This window comes from Dreissena polymorpha, chromosome 1 (genome assembly GCF_020536995.1).
Source record: "Dreissena polymorpha isolate Duluth1 chromosome 1, UMN_Dpol_1.0, whole genome shotgun sequence".
Lineage (NCBI taxonomy): Eukaryota > Metazoa > Mollusca > Bivalvia > Myida > Dreissenidae > Dreissena > Dreissena polymorpha.
Genome location: NC_068355.1, coordinates 2,672,764 through 2,695,815, shown reverse-complemented (window position 1 = coordinate 2,695,815; position 23,052 = coordinate 2,672,764). Strand labels below are relative to the sequence as shown.

Sequence of the window (23,052 nt, the reverse complement as noted above, 5' to 3'; positions counted from 1 at the left end):
TCACACTTTCAAATATGTTTTTTAAAAACTTATACCTATTTCAATTGTTTGACATGCAATTAATTCAAATGTTTCACATTTGTTATGAAAATTATTTTTAAATTCTACTAAAGAAATAATAATAATAATTAAAAAAATTGAAATATATATTTTTTAAATAAATGTGTTACCTCACACATGGCCTGACCCCCCTCCCACATGTCAGAAACTGCCACACTTTCTTACACCCCTCCCCCACCTGGAGCGTGACATACTTTATAGACGGTCCCTAACGGCAAGGATGATATTGCCAAACGATGAGACTCAAACCAAATGCCGAAGACAAGACCGACGTGTTCATAACACACGCACAAATATGAATGAAACTAATGCATGACTTTAATTTCAAATCCAAAATGTAATTTCGTATGATTTATTTATTTCGATATCAAATAATCCTAGTCCGCGTTTTTCATAAACGCTATAGTTCGATGCTATCGCCGATATATTTAGCGGGCCAAGAAGAAAAGAATTCGCTTATGTTCTCATAGACAGAAAACTAATAGACATCACTCGTCGATTGTAAACACATATTATCCTCCTGTTTGCATCCAAACCTATGGATAAGTAAATACAAGTTAACCCATTTATGCCTAGTTCACTCTCCCATCCTTCTAAATTGGATCAATTTATTTCCAAAATTAGGGATGTCTAGTATTTAAATTTCTAAATTTAGAATATTTCTTACAGAAATTCCTTTAAGCAAACAGCGCAGACCCTGATGAGACGCCGCATCATGCGGCGTCTCATCTGGGTCTACGCTGTTGGCCAAGGCCTTTTTTCTAGACGCTTAGGTATAGATGGGTTAAACGTCAACATGGACCGCGTTTCGTAAACTTTTAAGGTAGCGCACCCCTAATGATTTCCCGCGATTTCTTCGTAGGATGAAGAGCCTAACATTGGGTGCCGTTGCCTAGTGTTTAAGTCGATAGACTAGAAATCTTTTGGGATATTCCCGCGCAGGTTCGAATCCTGCCGTCGACGTATACTTTTTTGGCGACGCGTTTTATTTTTTTCTTATGTAATTTGATTTAATATGGCATATAAGCTATGTTTATTGTTAAATATGATGCAATTTTTATGCACATTCTTCAATTATTAAAATGAAAACAACGTTATGGCTAAATTGGGTGATTTACTGCTGAAAAAACGAATCATGCATGTTGCATTTTTATTTATTTCATAAAGTAAACGGTATATCTGTCTATTTCTTGGTATTTTTGCTGTATATAGTGTATATATAAAAACTAAGTTCAACATATTATTTAAATGATACTATTTTGAATTTTATGACACTTTGTTTTTAACCAACCCAATTTCTACGTGACCTGAAACCACTTACATTTCGTGGCGCTCTTCCATAGATAACAAGTTATAAAAAATAAATGGCTGAAAAAGAAAACTTTGTTCATCTTGTTTAAACTTTAAACACCTTTTCTGCATCTGTACACACCAACTGCATGCCTATACTGGGAAATCTGGATGAATTATGGAACTTTCATATACCTCAGGGGTGCATATAAACCGGACAAAAGCCGAGTGTGGGGGTGGTTTTGAAAAAATCAGTATATTTTTTTAAGCATGGAAATCCTACCTAAAAATGTGCATGTAGTTCAGTGAAATGATGCTGACTAAGAAAATAAAAGATTAGATTATATTTGGATAGGTCCCCATTGCGCGTGCGCTAACATAAGCAAATATGTCGGTGGAATAGGTCCTTATCAAAAGAACACAGACCCACCAACGGAATTTGAACTGCGACAGATGTGATTTTTAGATTTAGATTTTACAACACTGTAAAGACATAATATTTTGCGACTTCTGATCAATAACATGATTTCATCAACATATACTTTACATTATAATAAACGTTGTGTAAAAATGACATACTGCAGATACCAAAGAAGTTTCATCCCAGATTGCCCTATTCAGTCCGCTCCATCCAATCAGGGACGACACTTTCTGCCTACACTGAGTTTTGCTTAGAAGATAATTTCGGAACGTGTCGTCCCTGTTTAGTCTGAGCGGACAGCTTTACGACAATACAGTAAAGCTAAGTTTACCCCGTACGCGGCTCACTGTATTTCGCAGCGATGCAAATATATTTCAAATTCTTCTTTCGATTGCCTCAATTACTCAAACAAGTGGATGTTTGTTTGTTCTGGAACGCATGGAATGATAAATTATAATTGTATTGCTAATCCTACTAGACGAATAGAACATTTCAAAAAACTCCCAAACTTTAGAATGGAGGAAGGATTTCAAGAAACCATTATCTTAATAACTTCCCATGTAGATTTTTATTTGATGGTTTTAACATTCCCTAATTAACACTAAGATCATTCTATTGTATCTTGTTCACTTTTAAGATTTCAATTGTCAGATGTGGTTGTTTATTATTTCTGTGGAACGTATTAACCACGTTTTTATTGTTCGAATTATAACTTGCATGCCTGGTATTTTCAGTCACTATATATATATATATATTAGCACAGGCTAATCACGGCGACACTTTCAGCTTTAATGATATTTTTCTTTGAAATAAAGTATCTTCTTAAAAACACTTTAAGCGGAAAGCGTCGTCCCTAATAAGCCTGCGCGAACTTCACAGGCTAATCTGGCGACACTTTACTCACATGCGTTGAACCCCATTTTCACAGAGCGAGATTCATATATAACATTTCCTTGTCATTACAATTGACATCTAACTAAACTCCAGTCATTCAGCGACTCACTTCTGTTCTGTTGAGTTAAATGTTTTTGATTAATAATAATCTAAATGGATACATATGTGGTTAATAAATAAACGCATTATCTAATACGTTTCAATATTTGAAATTTTAAAATGTATATTTTTTTTAATACTTTGTCGTTTTAAATATCGAGGTCGTGTCCGGTAGACGAATCCTTATTTCTAAGCTTTCAATAATAAATTATTTTTTTCGTAAATATTCTTTTAATAACTTCTTTAACGTATATCAACCTTAGGAACACGCGCGAGAATCTGTATCAATTATTAGGGAGGAAAATTTCAATGAAACTGGCCGTATATGGCATTGGTATATGTAATGTATATAGATTTTCTTTATAAAAACATTTCAATTCCAGTATTTAATTGTCTCGATCGAGATACAATATGCAAATATGCATTTTAAGAACTTAAACGCATAAATTAATATGTCAGAAATAATTAGCGCCAAAAGTTTTCGGCTTGACTGAATTGCGGTAACTGATTTATTCCTCTCAGCATGTGGTCAATAACGATCTTGCCAAAACACCTTTACCCGACACGGTATGACATATATTACTCAAATATGAGTTCTATAACAATGGTGTTCAATACATGAAACTAATTTTTTTATTTAATTTAATGGACCATAAGACTCAAATCCATAAGTCATTCATACTGCATACTGCAGTGTCAGTATTTTACGTCAATTTATCTTATGTCAGTTTTTAATTATGGATTAGCAATGACAACTTAACTTTTAACCTAACTTTTAAACGTAAATATGTATTTAGAGAACAAGTATGTGGAAAATACGCAATATTTAACTCTTCATACTTCATAGTCTCTTATAATTCTTATATAGAATGGCCATTTTCATGTTTTTATGTGTGTTTTAATGCTATGCAATTATGATGCACATGAAATGGATGAGTTTAAAATAAAACATTGAATTGAATTGAATTCATAAATCAAGACAGATTTCCTAATTTAAAGACGTTTTCGATATGGATAAAGTCATGAACTGCTCCATAATCGCTATGCTTTAATGAAACATAGCTCCATATTGACAAAAATAATTTAGAATGTCAGACGCCTTTCAATAATCGTGATATATTGAGTAATCAATTATATGTAATTCTTACATACCGGAAATGTTTGCTGTTCTTATTGCGAATTTTGTTTAATGATCATATAAAACTAGCTTGCCAATATGCAGTCGTTACTCTTACTTACTTTGAATGAGTGGATAGGCATTAATAATAATAATAATAATAATAATAATAATAATAATAATAATAATAATAATAATAATAATAATAATAATAATAATAATAATAATAATAATAATAAACATCATGCTTCATATCTTCCCTACATTTATCTTGCATATCGCATCTTCCTTTGTTGTAACGTTTATCACTCTTTATTGTACATACCGGTACACAGAATATTTTTGGTTCGTATTGCTTCTTTTCAGAATGTCCTTTTTAATTTTTTATAAAGCCTAACGCTTCCTAAAAGTTACTTAAATACTTGCTGCTTGCTTGGACATTTCCATAGTCTTAACTATGTCTGTCGAACTGTATGTTAATTTGAACGTACTAAATGAAACATTCGGAAACTGTTATAAAACATTTCCTTTTTTGAGTAAGAAAAAAAAGCATTTTATAATTTAAATGAGCTATTTGCAGAGAACTATCTGTTTGTTTGTTTTTCGTTTTAAGTAGTATATTCTTTACGTAAATCTAATTTAGGAAGAAATCGTTATCTCTGATAAGCTGGTGCGAACTGAACAAGATAATCTGGAACGACACTTACCGCACATGCATTAAGCCCCAATTTCTCAGAGCGCGTTTTATGTATTTTCATCTGTTAGCAGTTTTAACGTGCGGAAATCACGTTTTTGTTGCCACAAAACAAATGATAATGATGGTAACGATGCTGATGATAGCAATGCGTATGGTATTGATGAAAGTGTCAATAGTGATGATGAAGTGTAATTACAATGATTATTATGATGGCAGTGAGTGCGTAAAGTGTCGTACTTGATTAGCCTGTGCGGTCCGCTTAGACTAATCAGGAACGACATTTTCCGCCTTTATGTGTAGATGAGTTACATGTACTAATAACTAAGGGGAATTTACTAAACTCAATCATAATTATATTTTGAGATAAATATTTCAATAGTTAATCTCACTACTGAAAGACATGCACATGCATGTATTATACATAGTAAATGACACAGCGTGTAAAATAAACTGAATTTGAAGAATTATGTTCCACGGCTAATGTTAGCTGTAATTCTTACATCTGCTTCTTCAAGCTGTATAATCACAACAACCATCATCATCATGACCATCATCATTGTTGTCGTCATCACATCGTCATCTCGATCATCGCCATGATAACTATTTTCATCCTTATTAGTATTATATTATCAGAAAATCATCATTATTAGTATTATCATAAGTATTATCTTAAATATTACAGTTGATGTTGTTGTTACTGTTATTACAAGTTGTTTTTTTCTAATTAATGCTGACGTTTTTAATCACGAATCCTACCTTTGTAAATAGAGCGTATCCACATTCAAGTATTTAACTAGTAATTAATCGTTAAGTATTAATTGTTGTTGTTGCTACTTTTACTATCAAGTATTATTATAATCAATGTTGCTGTTGTTAATCATTAATCCCACTTTTGTAATTGGAGCGTATTCAGATAAGTACCAATTAATTATTTAACACCTACTGGTTCCAAAGCTAAATTTTTCTTTCTTTATAGACAATATACTGTTTAAATAACAATTTCGCTACTGATTCTCTACTTGAGACTCTCCACATAACAACCACTTTCCCACATGAGCTTCTATGATTTATCGTATATAATACTGCTTGTTTGATATTTGTGTAATGATTTATCGTATATACTACTGTCTGTTTGATATTTGTGTAATTCTTTGATAAATAAGCTCACATGTTATTACAAAATGCCCCTGTTTTGTAACCTGTGAAAACGAATAAAGTACTGTTCTGTTCTGTTCTTTTCTGTTCTGTATTAACGTAAATAATGAAGAGAAGGTTTAAATAATGAAGAGAAGGTTTAAATAATAAAAGTTTAAGGTATCTATAAGGTAAATAATTAAATTCGTCGAAATGCTCTGATTTTGTTTCGATACTTCAAACCGGATGTTTGTTGAACAGTATGTTGTCCTAAGTATTTTCTTCGTCTTTTCAAACGGAACCGAATTTCATTGCTTACAATAAAGACCTGCAAGAAATCCGATAAGTATAATTTTTGAATGCCGCATGTACGGCCATTAACGTGATGCTGGGTAGGACAATCAACACATTGAATTAGGACTCGAGAAAGAGCAAAGACATTGGGGACATGAGCTTTAGTTTGCCGAAATGTCGCATTATTAATTGGCATGAGAACCGAACAGAACAGAACAATAATATAACATAATACAATTTCAGAGTTGTGCCCATGATACATAACACATTTACATCAAATAATACAATTTCAAAAGTTGTGCAATTTCAAAAGCGCAATCACATGTTAACGACAGATAAATTGAGCAATCACTATAGAAGTTAAATTACCAGGTTTTGTCATGACAATTTTTAACAACACCATTTTGACGTGCGTTGATGTTTAGTTGTGGTAACCAAGCAATTAATCTGTAAGTATTTGAGCAGCTGAGCAACTCTAATCGATATGTCGATTTAAACGCTTCATACGAAAATTGGTCTTTTTCCAAAGGCGAATGCGCAGGCTCGTCTGAACTCATATGACATAAGACCCGTTTTCGCAAAACGCGGCTCAGTTTTAAACGCACGTCCAGTAACATGGCAACAGTACTCGTATATATGAAAAAGAAAAGTCTTGATAACAATTACAAAGATTATGAAAACTAAAAACAAGTTGGAATCATTCATGTTATCTGAATTAATCTCTAAAAATACGAAGTTACATCGCAAAATCGACTGACGTTGTTCAATATCGCGGACCTAATGCGTGTCACATTGAATATATTGTGTATTGCGTTCTTAAGGTGACGTACGATATTCAAGGACGCGCAACACTGCCAAGAACACAGACACTTATGTTGCGAACAATGTCGCATAAGTGTTCACTTACAATTTAAATTAATTATACAAGACACACGATATTCAACGAGATAATATTCGATATTAAAAAACGGCGAAAGCTAATTATAAACGTTATTTCATTCAACGACGCGCGATATTTGTTCTATATTCTGTGGAACATCGGCATAAGTTGTGTTGAGCGTTGAATTAATACAGTTCCGGAACCTAAAACGTGTTTACTAACTTATTCCACGATACGTGCAAATTGGATTAAGAGTTAATACACTTCTTAACGGTTAAAGGACATAATAAAGCCATATTTCGTATAGTACCAGGCCTTTCACTTACCATATATGTTTGATTTTATTCTTGTTTCGTCTAGTTACAAAATTTTGCAATAATAACATATACAACTATATACTTACATATAGACGTACTTTATTAGGTTTATATATTTTATTGTTTGATCAGTTAAAATTGAATACATTTGTATTTCGTGATATTTGTAGAACAATTTGTAGATCAGACTATCTGTAGACCGTTTCAATAACCCCCGTCACTAGGTGGTGATTTGTATCCCCAAGTCTTCGTTTTTTTACAGGGTAATGTTTTTCATTTGTTTTTCGAAACGCAAAATGTGAAGTTTGCTAGATTACAAATGGTTAATGGCAAACGACTCATTACTCAGTTAAGAGCGCTTAGTTCGTTTCTTGAAATACATCCCGTTTCAATGCTTACAATAGGGACATTTCACTGAAGTGTGTTGTAAATATTTGGAGAAACTGTGTTCTAGTTCTCGTTTTTAATCACTTTAAGTTGAAACAAGGCGATGCAAAGGTTGTTGGCAATGTTTACGTCAGATAATACACTACGACTAAAATGTGTTTGAAGCTCCCTCTTTGCCCTTTATTCAGTGTTACTAGTTAAATCCATGTTGTCCATCAATCTAAACAATTAAACATATATTGTACAACGTAAACACAACAATATGATGATACACAAACGCTGATGGATAGAAACATATAATAAAGCTTTTGAAATTAAAAAAGTTTTTTTTTATCTTGATACTTTTCATTGCGCATGCTCGGTGAAACATAAAATCATATTACAGACACCTCAATTCACGTAACTGAAATAAACTGAAATAAATACAACATAGCATATACAGCTAGATAGTACTATCATTTGTTCTCATCGCAACTCCGGTTATTCTGGATATTATATAACTATTTTATCAAAAACGGTAGGCCGTGTTTAATATGACATCAAGTACAATAGTGTTCATGGCAGTTTAATATGACATCAAGTACAATAGTGTTCATGGCAGTTTAATATGACATCAAGTACAATAGTGTTCATGGCAGTTTAATATGACATCAAGTACAATAGTGTTCATGGCAGTTTAATATGACATCAAGTACAATAGTGTTCATGGCAGTTGTAGGCCGTGTTTAATATAACATCAAGTACAATAGTGTTCATGGCAGTTTAACATCAAGTACAATAGTGTTCATGGCAGTTTAAGTTTCAGCTTTCAAAAAAGCCGAAATGCTACTGGCGTCCAGCAGAAAAAATGAATCTTAATTACAGAACATAGTTTATCACATAAATAAGCAAATTAAATGCATGAAATAAATACTTTAATTTAACAAGATAAACCATTTAGAAATATGACGTTCCATGCATAAATCAAGTCATTCGCTACGGGTAGAAAAATAAAATGGACAAAGAATTTTTTTATGGCTTTAATTTAATATTTAATCACTTATTTGAACGAGAGCCCAATTACTCGCTGGTTCCCGGATGCAACAAATAAAATATAAGTTGCAGTCACCCTCATATTAAATGATCATTGTTGGAATATCGAATACCTGTCACACTAAGATTATAATTTCATGATGGAAATTCCCTTTACAAAACTTTTTTGACACCATATACAAATTCAAAATGTACAAAAAGACCTTAAATGACCTTTACATAACGCCAGCAGACACGAATGCATACATTCGAATATTTCATAGGCTGATTCGAAAGAAATTCTCTGAGATTTGGCTACATCTCTGGGTCTGTGCGCCGCGTATAGGATTTAAAACTGTTCACTGTAAGGAATTCCGGACTTCTCTCTGCATATTCAGACGGCACATAGACACATATTATATTATATTATATTATAAAAATTACGCATTAAAATCCGTTTCGCTGACTTTCAGGCTTTGTAGTCGGTCAATAAATCGACATAATTGACTATCGATAAACACAGTTATGCTTTCAAGATGAGAAAACAAACACTACCGAAATAGTATAGGGTCACATTAAGAGGAAAATCGTTTCATTATCTAACCACAAATGTTTGTCGTACTCGGTCAGCAAGTCTGGAAATCGTTCATGAACACCTGAAAAGGATACCCTAATTTGCCAGTTTGCTATATTTGCTATTTTGAATTCATTTTTATATCTAAACACATTGTGCTAAAATGTGCCATTTGCAATACGCCATGAGATTTTTTAAGACCCGCGTCATGCTAAAATGGGTCTTAGGCCATATGAGCCCAGCAAAGCTATAGCCCACCCATGCTGCGCATCTTGCAATCTGGTCAGGAGATACATAATGAGACCATAAAACCTTGAGTGATTTGATAGCGGGAAAATGCGCAGGCTAGGCTTGAGCTAGGCTGACCGGAACGCCATAGAACCCATTTTCGCTTGACGCCGCTTTGAAAGTTTGATTTGGTTGTCGAAAGAATACTGAGTTTTAATAAAAAAATAATACACGATATAATTCGTTGGTTAGAAAGACAACTGAGTGTTTTAAATCAAATATTAATAACGATATATTTCAATGGAGAAGAAAGAAACGAATGCGGTGAATATGCAAAATTTTGAAAAAAAAATCACAATAGTTAAATTTATGTTTTTAAGCTAATAATTCAGAAACGTCAATTTTCAAACTTTATTTCAAAGTTAGCATTGATGCCGAACAACTGTTTAAAAGATATGTATTGTTATATTTAGTAGTTTGTTAATTCGGTTTTAGCGATTATAAAGAATTTTTTGTCGATGTCTATAGTATGCCTGTAGTTATTGATGAATTCATGGTACACGTCTTAGTAATAGAGAACTGTGAATATAATCAAACCTCACCTTATACTATTGCGTTTTTATCACTGGTGCAATTGAGAATACAGGAGAAACCGCAGCTACCTGTTGAGAACAAAATAACGTTTCCCAGACTTATGAGATTTGTATATGGCGTACCATTTGGGTCGAAAGTCTATGTAGCCTTCAAGGTAAACATAAATTTGTACTTCGGAGTACATATTGTAAAATTACACCTCGAAGTATATATTTGTACCCCGAAGTACAATGTGTCATAATATAATATATAAGTTAAACATTTGCATCAAAATAATTATAGTTTACAGTATAATCATTCAAACATTTGTCGTTTTGAATATAATTAGTTTCGAAATAATTTACTGTGGAAACGGTATCATTTTTTGTCAAAATATCGTATTCAAGGGAATCCATGTGAGTGTGCAATAGTCGTGTGTTCTCATTTCATCTCTTCGTTTGTTATTGGTAAACTTCTGGATATTTAACTAATGCAGACGTGTGATTTACAAATGTCTTGACAAAGATGTCAAGCATCAGCGTAAAAATAACCACATAGTTGGTAAACAAGAACAGCTTTTATTACATGACAATCTTGGATGCAACATCCGTTCATACAGAATAGCACAACAGAACTTGAAACATATAAGACACTTTGAGATAACCGAATGCATGATATGCGGATGTGTAATATCAAATTCATAAATAGTTTGTTTTAAAAAAGAAACTTAAATCCGATGTCAGGATGGCAGGTTTGTGAAAAATTGAAAAAGAATTGAAATAAACAACGTCAATATACATAAAACTATATTTGAATGTAAGGTTGTAGTGCTGCAAGCTTTAATTGATGACGTCATGTGACCCACTGAAGGTCTATTGGTTGGTTGATCAATTTGGTTGCGCTCAGAGGTTCCTGTCGTCTGCAAATATTATTAGAATCTCATTAGTCCATAAATCGATTGCAACATTACTATTTGGAACTTATTTCGTACCAACAACACCAATTTCATACACCAAAAGACAAAACGTATATCCGGTTCTCTCGTTACCTCCGGATTCAGCGGGCAGCATTACTATTTGGAACTTATTTCGTACCAACAACACCAATTTCATATACCAAAAGACAAAACGTATATCCGGTTCTCTCGTTACCTCCGGATTCAGCGGGTACACGCACTGGCCACTTCCAGGCACTGTGGGTTTAACGAGAAGATGCACGAGTTCCGCTGCCTGCTCACCGCAGCCTAGCCGGATGTTGCTCTCTATACACCGGGTGACGGACACCATTCGGCTGAAAGAAAAGGATGTGCCTACAAATTTAACTTTCAAGAACACATTATATAAATATTACATGTCTGACAGGGTGACAGTAAATTTGTCAACTTGAAGAAATACTGTCAATCGAGGCGAAAGTTGACAAATTTTCTGTCACCCGGTCAGACATGTAATATTTATGTTATTATACCGAACAAACTATTCAAACATGAACAATTTATATGAACCATGAACAACTGTAATATTCAATCAATGAGAATTATATTAACCGAACGTCCTTCCTCGAAAACGTGACGTCACCACAACAATGAAAATCAAATGACGTTGTCTTCATTCATAAACAGTGCGCGGACAATCAAAGTGACGTCATTCCGCACGTGATTGCTAACGTAGCAGGCGACAGTATTTTTTGACAGTTTTTTTCCCCGCTGGGTCTGACAGTATTTCTATGTCACGATGGCCTATGGGAGTTTAGCACTGTGAGTAAAAGTGAGGTATAATAATGCATACTATAGTTTCGTTAAACATATACATATAGGATCTGGCATGAGTTGTCATATCATACCATATTTTATTAAACGAGTTCAGGAATTTTGTTAGTAAGCGAGCCAAAGGCCAAAACGAATTTTCTGGACGAGTTTAATAAAATATGGCGTGATATGACAACGAGTGTCAGATCTTTTTCATCACATGCTTTTAAATAAACAAATAAAATAAATATTTACGCAAACATAATGATAAATCCCGAATGTTGTTTACATTGCATGACGTCATTTGACGTTGCAACGTCATTTCAGCAAAATAACAAAATGCGATTGGTCAATAAACGAAAAATAAGCCAATGAAAACGCTAAAAAAAGTATATTACACATGTGTAATTTTGGAATTTTGTTAGCAAGCGAGCCTTTGGCGAGCTTACTAAAGAATTTCTTGAACGAGTTTAATAAAATATGCTATGATATGACAACGAGTTTCAGATCTTGTAATCACATGCTTTTAAATAAGCAAATTAAATAAATATTTACGCAAACATAATGATAAGTCCCGAATGATGTTTACATTTCGTGACGTCATTTGACGTTGCAACGTCATTTCAGCAAAATAACAAAATGCGATTGGTCAATAAACGAAAACTAAGCCAATGAAAACGCTTTAAAATGTTGTATAACACATGTGTAAAAAAATGTTATGCTTATATTACATGGGAAACAGGGTATAGCATGTGATAAATAGAGAATAACAGGTTACTGCCTGATCTTTTTGTAATATTTCAGGCAAGGCTTAGAATAATATTACGGCGATGCTTGCAGAGCCGTTATTTTATTCGTGCCGAGCCTGATATATTACAAAAAGATCAGGCAGTAACCTGTTTTTCTGTTTATCATAGCTCAACGTCCCCGATTTTAAAGAAATAATGAAAAAAATCGCTTAAAATCTTCAGTTTTAGCGGGAAAGAATATGTCTTTTGTCGTTTGACGTGTTAACATTGACGTCATGAGCACGCGCGCTTAATATGTGTAAAAAAATGTTATTTGCAGTTTGTGTTGCAGTTTGTGTTTAAATAGAGAATACTAGGTTAGCGTTGAATACAGAGAAGTTTATGTTGCGAGGCTTAGAACGCCGGAAGCGCGAGCCTTGGCGAGCGCTTTCGGTGTTCGAGCCGAGCAACATAAACTTCTCTGTATTCAACGCTAATCCTAGTATTCTATTTATCCCATTTGATTTTTTCAACGTGACATTTAACAAAAATAGATCTAATAACCTTACTAATAATTTTAATTCAGTCATAAAAGCGCTTAAAATCTAACAAATGTAACCATGCGTAGTGATATACATGTATTTGTTCTGGTACGCAAAATAGTCTTTAAAAAATTCACACAAACTGTAAAACTAGTAAAAATATCACCATATGCCTACATTTAATTTTACGCAGTATGCGAATTTTAACACATTACGACCGCGAAAAGAAGATTTTACTTTACTATAATTCATTTTATTTTCGAAAGAAAATGATCAAAATCCAATATGGCGGCCATTACTCCTGACAAAATGCTGTCGATGTCAACATACATGTACACCATCGACGACCTAGTTCTGGCTACCATAACTTTAAATGTCGCTTTTTATGATTTTTGACTGGCGCGACTTTGTACAGGTCTGTCAATAGTCTAAATAAACTGTACGCTGAAGTTTCTTTAGCTATCGAATACCTTGACAATTTTGACGAGTAAACAGACAATTGCAGCGACTGACACTTTATTTGACAAAATATAATACAGGGCAATACGTTTTCCGACTTCGGACGACGAATTTAAGGACGCGCAGAACGTGTTTTTTATATAATGTTATGGGTATGCCGTGTGTGATCCGATGCATCAATGGCGCCCATGACATGGGCCATATTAAAATCATTTCCCCGAGAACAGGGAACGACAAAGTCAAAAGTACAAACAAAAATCAAAACACGTAAGAACTAGTATCTTACCTTTAATTATCCTTTAAAATCCATTTAATAATCCATTTAACTCAATAATTGACGATTTTGCATCCAGGGTCTTCAATAATTATTTAAGCATAGTTAAATAAAGACCCTCACGCCATTCTATCACTTTATTCAAATGAGTTTATGAACGCGATAAACTTTCTTCTTCGTCACACGCTACGTCATGTACTCTACATTACTGCTGTTCAAATGAACCGGAGCAGTTCATCTAATAATAGCCGTTGGTAAACTCGGTTGCATTTGCAGATTTCTGCATATCAACATAATTATGTTTAAACTTGCACAATGTTTTATTTATCTATGGTAAATGCCCTTATTGTACGAGAAAATAATTTAATATATAAATACACAAAGAATGGAAAACATTCCAGTACACAACAGATAAATGAGTAGAAAATACCCGTGTACAAAATGGGATGTTCCCAATTCCAGTGTGGTGCTATTTTTACCATCTTATACTTTACACAGCTCTATGCCTTACGTGAATTAAAAAGGAAAGCAAACATAGCAGATTATTCATGAACTGTGCGATATGTGTATGGCTTGTTGTACATTCTTAATATTTAAGTTAAATGTCAAAAGTATATGCTTTGGTTATAAACAATGCACATTACACGAAATAAGGAAAATGTGATCAATTGACAATTCAGATATGTCGACATACAGTACATGTAGAAAACATGTGAAATAAGTCGCGTTTATAATAAATCGTCCAAAAAAATGGGGAAAATGAAGCAATAAGTATGTCAATTTATGACGCCATCAATCAGCTGATTCATTATACGGATGGCGAAAAATTATGTCATATGACTAGATTTAAAGGTTGAAGGTCGTATAATTTTGAGCTTGAGTTTTGTCGACTTCTTTTCTTATGAAAAATCATTCAGTGGTAAAGTAAATATAAATAAAAAATAACAAATCAAAAATCGTGTAATTTTATATTTTATTTCAACATTTCTTTTGGTGAATATGTCATATATATTTTTTTCTGCAAAATTTGCACATTTTCTTCTTATGGGTGACCTTATAATTCGATCAATGAACCAAACAATATCGACCTAATTTTAGCGCATATCGCATGACGTCATTTAAAAAGTAGTCCATGCACGCGACAGGTATATTCCACAGTGTTGAATACAAGAAAGTATATTCCACAACGTGTTATACCGTCAATGTCGCGGTGAAAATGGGATAAAATATATTACATCTTGGCACCAAATTGTTCGTTTTGTTGAATCTGATTCGATTTTACTAAAAATTATTATTTTATAGTTGATTCCGATTAATATGACCATCCTCCACACATAACTGATATATGAACTTCCTGTTGACCATGATATAAAAAACTATCAGCCAATGTTATATCAGACAGATATCAATGAGGTGGTATGATAAAAGAATATATGTAATGGTTATATTACATGGTAAACAGGGTATGGCATGTGATAAATAATTATAAAACATATAATAGTGTGTGACGCAATATCGAAAGTAAAACGACGTCGGGCAATATCCCCAACTAGAAGCAAATCATTTTAACATAATACATCTTTTATCATTTATAATATTTAAAATAGAATGAATAAAATGTGCGAGAGTTGTTTGCGACAAATTTAGAAGGCGCCATTCGTTTCGCATAAATTGTACGTACATGTGTCAAATGTAACCTATTCAGTGTACATTGGTTCCTTACCATTAAGTTAAAGTGACGAATGAAATATGTTTTTAGATTTGTAGCTATAGGAACAGATACAAGTAAAAAGCGCTTGATTATCAAATGTTAAATGACCATGCGGAACAGTTTTATTCAATCAACGGGATGTAGTAGTTTAACGACTATTAACTTATTCTTTGAGTCGTGTGCTGAGAAAACTGGGCATGATGCATATGCGTAAAGTGTCGTCCCAGATTAGCCTGTGCAGTCCGCACAGGCTAATCAGGGACGACACTTTCCGCCTTAATTGGATTTTTGCTTAGAAGAGACTTTATTTAAACAAAAATGTCATAAAAGCGGAAAGTGTCGTCCCTGATAAGCCTGTGCGGATTGCACAGGCTAATCTGGGACAACACTTTACGCACATGCATTATGTCCAGTTTTCTCAGAACATGACTCATTGGAATTGCAGGTAGCCTTTCATTCAAAGCAACACACACACATTTTATACTGGTACCGAGATGGCGCATATGAGTAATCATAAATGTTGTTAAAGTAGCATAATGAAGTGGAATGAATGTATCGTACTCACACGCCAGTCTTTATTATTCTAATTATTTAAATATTTCCAATGTTTCATCCTTCTTTATTAGTATGAAGTATACACTAAACACACGAAGACAACGTTCAAGTAAGCATTTATTCTTGATTGAAGCATATTAGAACGAGAAAAATGCACTTAATACCTTACTTAATAATGGTGATTGCCTGCTTACTTGCACAGTTCCTGTACTTTCACTTGGTAAACGTGCATCACAGAGCTGTTGATCTCCTTATCAAAACACCAGTCCGACTTCTTGCCTCGATCAGAGAAACACATCATATACTGGGCGTACACTGCAATAACACATCATATACTGTGCGTACACTGCAATCAGAGGATACATCAGTAAATTTAAGCATATGAACATCGATCTGACAAACGGGGGTCTATGCATGTGCGTAAAGTGTAGTCTCAGATTAGACGTGCGGTCCGCATACGTTAATAGCAGACGACAATATTCGTCATAACAAGATTTTTATTTACAAGAGAAATCCTTTAAAATATGTCAATAAAAGCGGAGTGTCGTCTCTTGCCAGCCTGTGCCTAATGCACAGGCTTATATGGGATGACTTTTCACGCAGGTGCATTGAGCCTAGTTTTTCCAAGAACGCGGATCGATAGTATGTTGCAAGGAATGAGCTCAATAGACTGAATTATCTCATTAAAAGCATCATAACTTCGTTCAGTTGTAATTATGTACATGTATATAATTATACAGGCTCGTTTGCGCATTGTCGTCGTCATTTATAACATGTTTATTCAAAATCTTTTAGATTTATATGACCATTAAACAGGCGCCCAGTCCTTCCTTTTTAACAGAAGAACACACGATTTATGTTCAAAAGATCATCTACGTGTACATCAAATTGCCAGGACTTCATCTCGCTATTATTGTCAACTTAAGAGGCCATCATTTAACACAATTAAGCATTGTCAACGTATGTTATTTGCATTTATGAGTGTGCGGTTCCTGCTAGTGTCCGTTATTGTCTCTACATCAGTCAAAAATACATTTCAAATTAAAACACTTTATTCAACAAAGAAGTCCATAAATTAAAGAAAAACTAAAACAATGCTGACGCTTTTATTTAAGCAATAAATCTTAGTGATAAATGACAGCAATACAATTAACCAGGCTTGACATACCACTTCGGTCATATAATGTCTTATTAAATGTTGAATACATCAACTTGAAGTTAATCCGATGTGCCTTCATGTTAAAGCAATAGTAACTAGCATGTTTACAGGTGTGTATTCACTAGGAGTGTCTATAACATTATTTGTGATTTCCCCGATAATAACCATTATAAAATTCGTAGATATGATAAAACAGTTTAAAAGCGACTTTGAAAGACATGTGTTTTACAAAATATGCCGCTAAATTACGATGATAAAGGAATCGAAATTGATTTAGACAAACTCTGGTAACTGTGGACTGGGCAGACTCATATGGTATGACACCTTTTGTACGCGCATTTAGCCATGTTTTTCCAAGAACGATGCTCATATAGACGATGTGTTTTGATTAGTTTCGTCAACTTACGTTTATAAAGGAGACTTTGCACAGCTCCGTTAACTTACGTTCATTCCGGCGATGTGTTTTGCAACTCTTCGTCAACTTACGTTTACCATGGATACTTTGCACAGATCCGTCTACTTACGTTCATAAAGGCGATGTGTTTTGCACAGCTCTGTCAACTCGGGGTCGTCTGCAAAGGATGCAAGTGCGGTCTTGATGTCCTTATGATGGGAGGTCGGACAGGACTGCATCAGCTGACGTACACAGCTGTAGGCATCCAAATATGCACTGAAATGGATCGTGATCGGTGAATTTCAGTATAATATGCAATTTATTTGGGATCTCAAAAGTTATTGGCGATTGCGTATCAGTTTTAGGGGACAATTCAATTGTATTCCATCATCGTCAACAGCAGCAGCAACAACAGCAGTAGAAACATAAGCATTAAAATTATAATCACAGTTGTGGGAGGTTTTCTGAATTCTTAGTTAAAGCATATTAAGTGTCATACAAAATATACATAACCCATGATTACATCGCTGTTTATACTGACAACATTAAATGAATCATACATGACAGTCCAGAAACTCGGAAGATGAGTTCTTGTTCGTTTCCTTTAATTTGTGCAGACCACCATCCACAAAAATAAATATATTGAAATGATTAAAATTGGAAAACTGCCCATGCAAAGCATTTGTGGTTTAAATTGGCTTTAAGGTTTAAACTTATTTTTTCATTGGATTCAAAATAACGTATGCTCTAGTAATCAAACTAGTTGAATTGTATGCATCTTAACTGTATAAGTGTAGATATGCATTACATATTTATACTGCTTGTAAATGCTGTTTGGAATATGAAACATATTAAGATTTCCTTCCGAAACCTCTGCGATTATTTTTGTAAGATGAAGAATCTCGTCACATCCTTTGAGAATCCAAACTAGAAGATACGCCCAAAATAACAGCAAACAATGAACGTTATTGTTTATGTTGTAATGACTCGGATTAAGAAGATGAATAACATTCTATGTATATGCCGATGTAACACTGATTTAAGGAAAAAATATAAGCCGTAAATTTCATATAAACCCATCTGTATATAAATTCCACGATGTATTGGTTTCATGTGACAATTCGGTTATTTATAATGTATGTAAATATATCAACGAAGCTCTTGTTATAAGAAATGCGATTGTAAATAATACTGTTCAATAATTTCCGCTTTGATAGTTTATCGATACGTGTATTTATAAGTGTCTTCTTTACGTTATATAATGTTATTTTGTTATACCTAGTTACGTGACAGAAAATAATATGCATACTTAAAGGGGCCGTCCAACAGATAAAGCGTCGTATCGATGCGAAACGATAATTTGGGAAACTACGAGGATTGCTTATATAGCTATAAAATATATCCGCTCAAAACGTGAGCGTAGATGGTCAATTGGTCTTGGTGGCTTTTTACTCCAGGAATCCAGGGGTCAGTGGTTCGAGCCCTGTTGAAGTTTACTTTTTTCCTTTTTTTAAAATTGTATTCTTGTTTTTTACAGGATATTTTTAGTTCAAATGTTTAAATTTATCAATATAAAGCATTTAAAGCATTTAATGACAAGCTTCAATACATGTCAGAATCTGTTGGACGTCCCCTTTAAGTATGAAGACGATGAACTTGTGTATAAGTCTGAATAAACTGTCTGTCTCTCTGTATCATCCCGCACTACATATCTACATATAGATTATGTATCAACTGGCATAAGATATATTCACATAAACCTGTTGAGCAGGTTAACTACGCCGTTCAACATAAACAAGTTATGTAACACATGCAATGTCCTAAAATACGTAAACATCATGTCCGTCAATTTGTTAATTAGAGAAGTGCAATGAAAGTGATATTATTGGCATTTTTCACTGTTTAATTGATCTGAAAAGAATTAACAGGTCAAAATAATTAGTTAAACTGTGGTTACTGACCAATTATCTACAACTCATCTTGCTACCAGTTGTTTATAAAAAATATATATTATGTTCGATATTTTACATGACTCACCCAGTCCTTTAAGCCGAAATGATCCGTAAAACAAAATTGTGTCTTTGTGTCGTATGAACGAATCTGCATGAAAACTATCTTAAGAATCACATCGTACATCGAATCATTCCTGTCGGCAGTTGTCAAAACGAAAGTACGGTCGATATTCAAATGCATTATTTTTCTCTATCCGGGATATTGTTTTAGTATGTTAATGCTGCAATAACAAATATAAGTGTATATGAAGTGAAAACACCAAAATAAACAACGATAGCGATAGACACCTATATACTGTTAGATGCCCATAATATCACTTAAAAGTGTCACATTTGCCTATAATCACCGTGGAATCCACAAACAAGTATTACAACCATGCCGATCGAATGCGGATTTTAATTTGTGCTAAATTTCATACTACATAGTATGAAAATAAATGTAATACAACTTTATATTGAATTTTCAATTGTCTACTAAATTTTATTAAATACAGTATGAAAAAATCGTTTGACATGTAAAGAAATTATGAAAAACATAAATAGATATTTCACATGTTTACAATTTATTTTATCTCTAACAGAAGTGTGCGCATGTATAAATGTTTTTATCTACATTTCCTGCAATTATTATTATTTATGGCTTCACGTTCAGTATTGTATTAGTTTCCAGCGAAAATCTGATATCCAGTGTGTGAATAATATGCCTTGATAGTAGATTATGGACCGAGAACAGAGTATAAAACGCATAGCTCTCACCTGCAGTACGCTCTGAGTATTTCTATGTCAATGCCCGAGAAGAGGCGACGTTCACTCCTGTCCACGTACACTTTCTGGATGCTGTACTCCCGGAAGCACTCTTGTGTCGCCGCCTGAACTCGGTAGTTTGTCGGGCATTGCGTGGCGCAAAGCGGGAGCAGCGACACTGATGAGAGATACATTATATATATCGGCGACCTGGTTTCAAATCCCAATCCCGGCGGTTACCATACCGGACAGGTGAGTTGGGATGGGAAGGGGGGGGGAGAAGCTTCCAGCTACTCCGGATTACCCCGCAAAATCAAAACCACACCAAAATATTATATTATTCAATTAAAAAAACTGTAAGTGTCAGTAAGTTCGAAATCACACCAACTTTCGTATCTGAGCGGTAAAAACACGTTGATCCCGAGAGAGCAATAACAAAACCTCACCAACGTCTGTTAACAAGGCATATTTTATCACCAGAAATTGCAGAATAAAAGCGCCCCTAACATTGTCTCTAATTTGAAGCACAATCTTATTTCCACCTTTTATCAGCGCACTATCGGAATCTCGTGTAATGATAAATTCGTAAAATAACTCATAAACCACGCTAATATTCCTCTATGATTGTATCAATTTCATTGCCCAGATGGATTTGTCATTGCGAGCCGATGTTAAAAGCATCATACATAGCAGAGGCGACTCGTCAGATAACTATGGGAGCCAGATAATACCCCGTGAAATGGAAATGGGCCGTACGTTAGCATTAAATACCTGGGTATTTGTTACAATGGGGCCGCAGTTAACACTTTTATTACACTTGTGCGGTAAAATGTTTGCGATCTTACGTCGACTGTTGTTTTTCTTGTTAGACCGGGGACCATTTATGAGACAGAGGAATGAACAATCATTACCCACAAAATCATGAAAATGCATGGCATCCAAATAATGTTATGAAGCAGAAAGATCTAATTTCACAAAATGTGCATTGTGCTGCAAAAAGGGGCAGGGGGGAGGGGGGGGGGGAAGGTGGGTGAGTGTGACATTTTCCTACAAAAAAGCTTAATTGAATCATATCTTAGTCTTACGCTTTCAATGAAGGCTTTTAAAAATAATATAAGGCTTTTAAGCATGTGTCAGAAAATATTGGCAAAAAATGACTTAAATATCCAAATATTTTCTCATTTGTTCATGTTGACCAGTTGAGAATGGGCAGAAAAATGACTATAGCCATTTGCTGGTTATTATAGACTGAACCAAAATTATACAATTGTGTATCGAAATATGCAAAAATACACGAGATTTTTTTTTATAATCATTCGCATTGTAGCGTTACACATGTACAAATTACGTTATATATTTAGCACACGTTACGCTAGATTTTCAACACATCACATTACGTTCGATGTTCAACACATTACATTTCATTAGATGTTCAACACGTTTGTGTTTAACGTTTTATGAAAGTATATTGAGATAATCAATATTAAAAGATCTGTATAGAAGTAAAGCTTTTTGCGACGCGCTTGCGCATTCAATTTTCCCTGCGGAATTCGTTTCATGTATTCGTTAACTGCAAGCATTTTCCGCTTTGTCAAACTCTGATAATTCGGGGATTATTTATGCTCAAAGCAGCTGAAGCCGTATCAACAGCGATAAAACTTCAGCAGACAGTCCACAAAATCATGCACTGCTTGCAATGTGTGCCGCTGTCAGTCAACATGCATATTAGTGTACAGATAGTTGTTTGAATACCCAATACCCACCTTTGACATTAGCTCGGTATTGAATTCTCACCACCCAATACCAATTACGTAGCCAACTTCATGGGTCTTAATTCACAAAACACTTTATATTGAATGTTCGTTATTTTGACAAGAAACTATTCGACACAGGATTCATATAACTATTAATAATTTACTTTTTTCAATTAAAAATTAAACATCTTATCCATGAATCTTTAAAACTTTTTTCTGTGCGTTTCAGTCGTGTTAATTTCTATTAACGGACGTTACCGATATCTGAATGCATGGGTGAAAGAGATGAAACAGATAAAAAGCACTCGCATTGCAAATGACGACCATTATCAATTTATCATACAACATCAACAACACCTTTACAATTGTCATGGTCAGTTTATGGAATAGCGCGGTCATCACATATTTCATTTTGACAGAGAGAACTGGGGATGACCGGACACTTTGCACGTCGAGTTGATCGAGATACCGTGTGCATGGATGACCCCAGAACCGCCTGCCTGGTGGTAAGAGCATCACGAAACCAGAATTAAAGGCCTGTTGAATAGTTTAGGATTGGAAAATGTTTTCATAATCGTAAAAGGAATTGTGACATGCGTTATCTACCCAAGATTGTTACATTACACGAATGTTGTTATCTGCTTGTCATTTTCTTTTGCGAAATACAAGTATTTATTACTTTGTCATTTCCATCAGACATGGTTCTTGAAAACTACAAATACAATTATACTACACACACGTCACTCTGATACATATATAGTATACGCTAATTATTGATAAGCAATTCCCTTCATCATAAGTCTACGTTATGTACTTTTTTATTTTTAGGCCTAGCTTATCAAAAAGTTTGCTTTATAAATATGCCCCTAATTAGTCTACATGAAAGTAAAATATGCTAAAATAATTTGGAGAAATGTATAGTCAATCAACGATGTTAAATCATTATATTGAGGCATTTTTCTATGTCAAGTAATTAATAACACTTTTTACGAGCGATTGC

At 34.1% G+C, this 23,052-nt stretch overlaps 1 protein-coding gene across 1 annotated transcript in view; it reads right to left on the bottom strand.

Annotated features, from left to right (window-relative positions):
• Positions 1–10,533: 10,533 nt before the first annotated feature.
• The window catches only part of LOC127868696 (uncharacterized), an 18,661-nt gene continuing 6,142 nt past the window's right edge, over positions 10,534–23,052 (bottom strand). The window contains exons 2-6 of the mRNA XM_052410677.1: positions 20,311–20,476; positions 17,673–17,818; positions 16,184–16,304; positions 11,128–11,266; positions 10,534–10,895 (exon numbers count right to left, since the gene is read on the bottom strand). Coding sequence (XP_052266637.1) covers positions 10,716–10,895; positions 11,128–11,266; positions 16,184–16,304; positions 17,673–17,818; positions 20,311–20,476 — 752 coding nt within the window. The 3' untranslated portion in view covers positions 10,534–10,715. The remainder of the gene's footprint in view (positions 10,896–11,127; positions 11,267–16,183; positions 16,305–17,672; positions 17,819–20,310; positions 20,477–23,052) is intronic.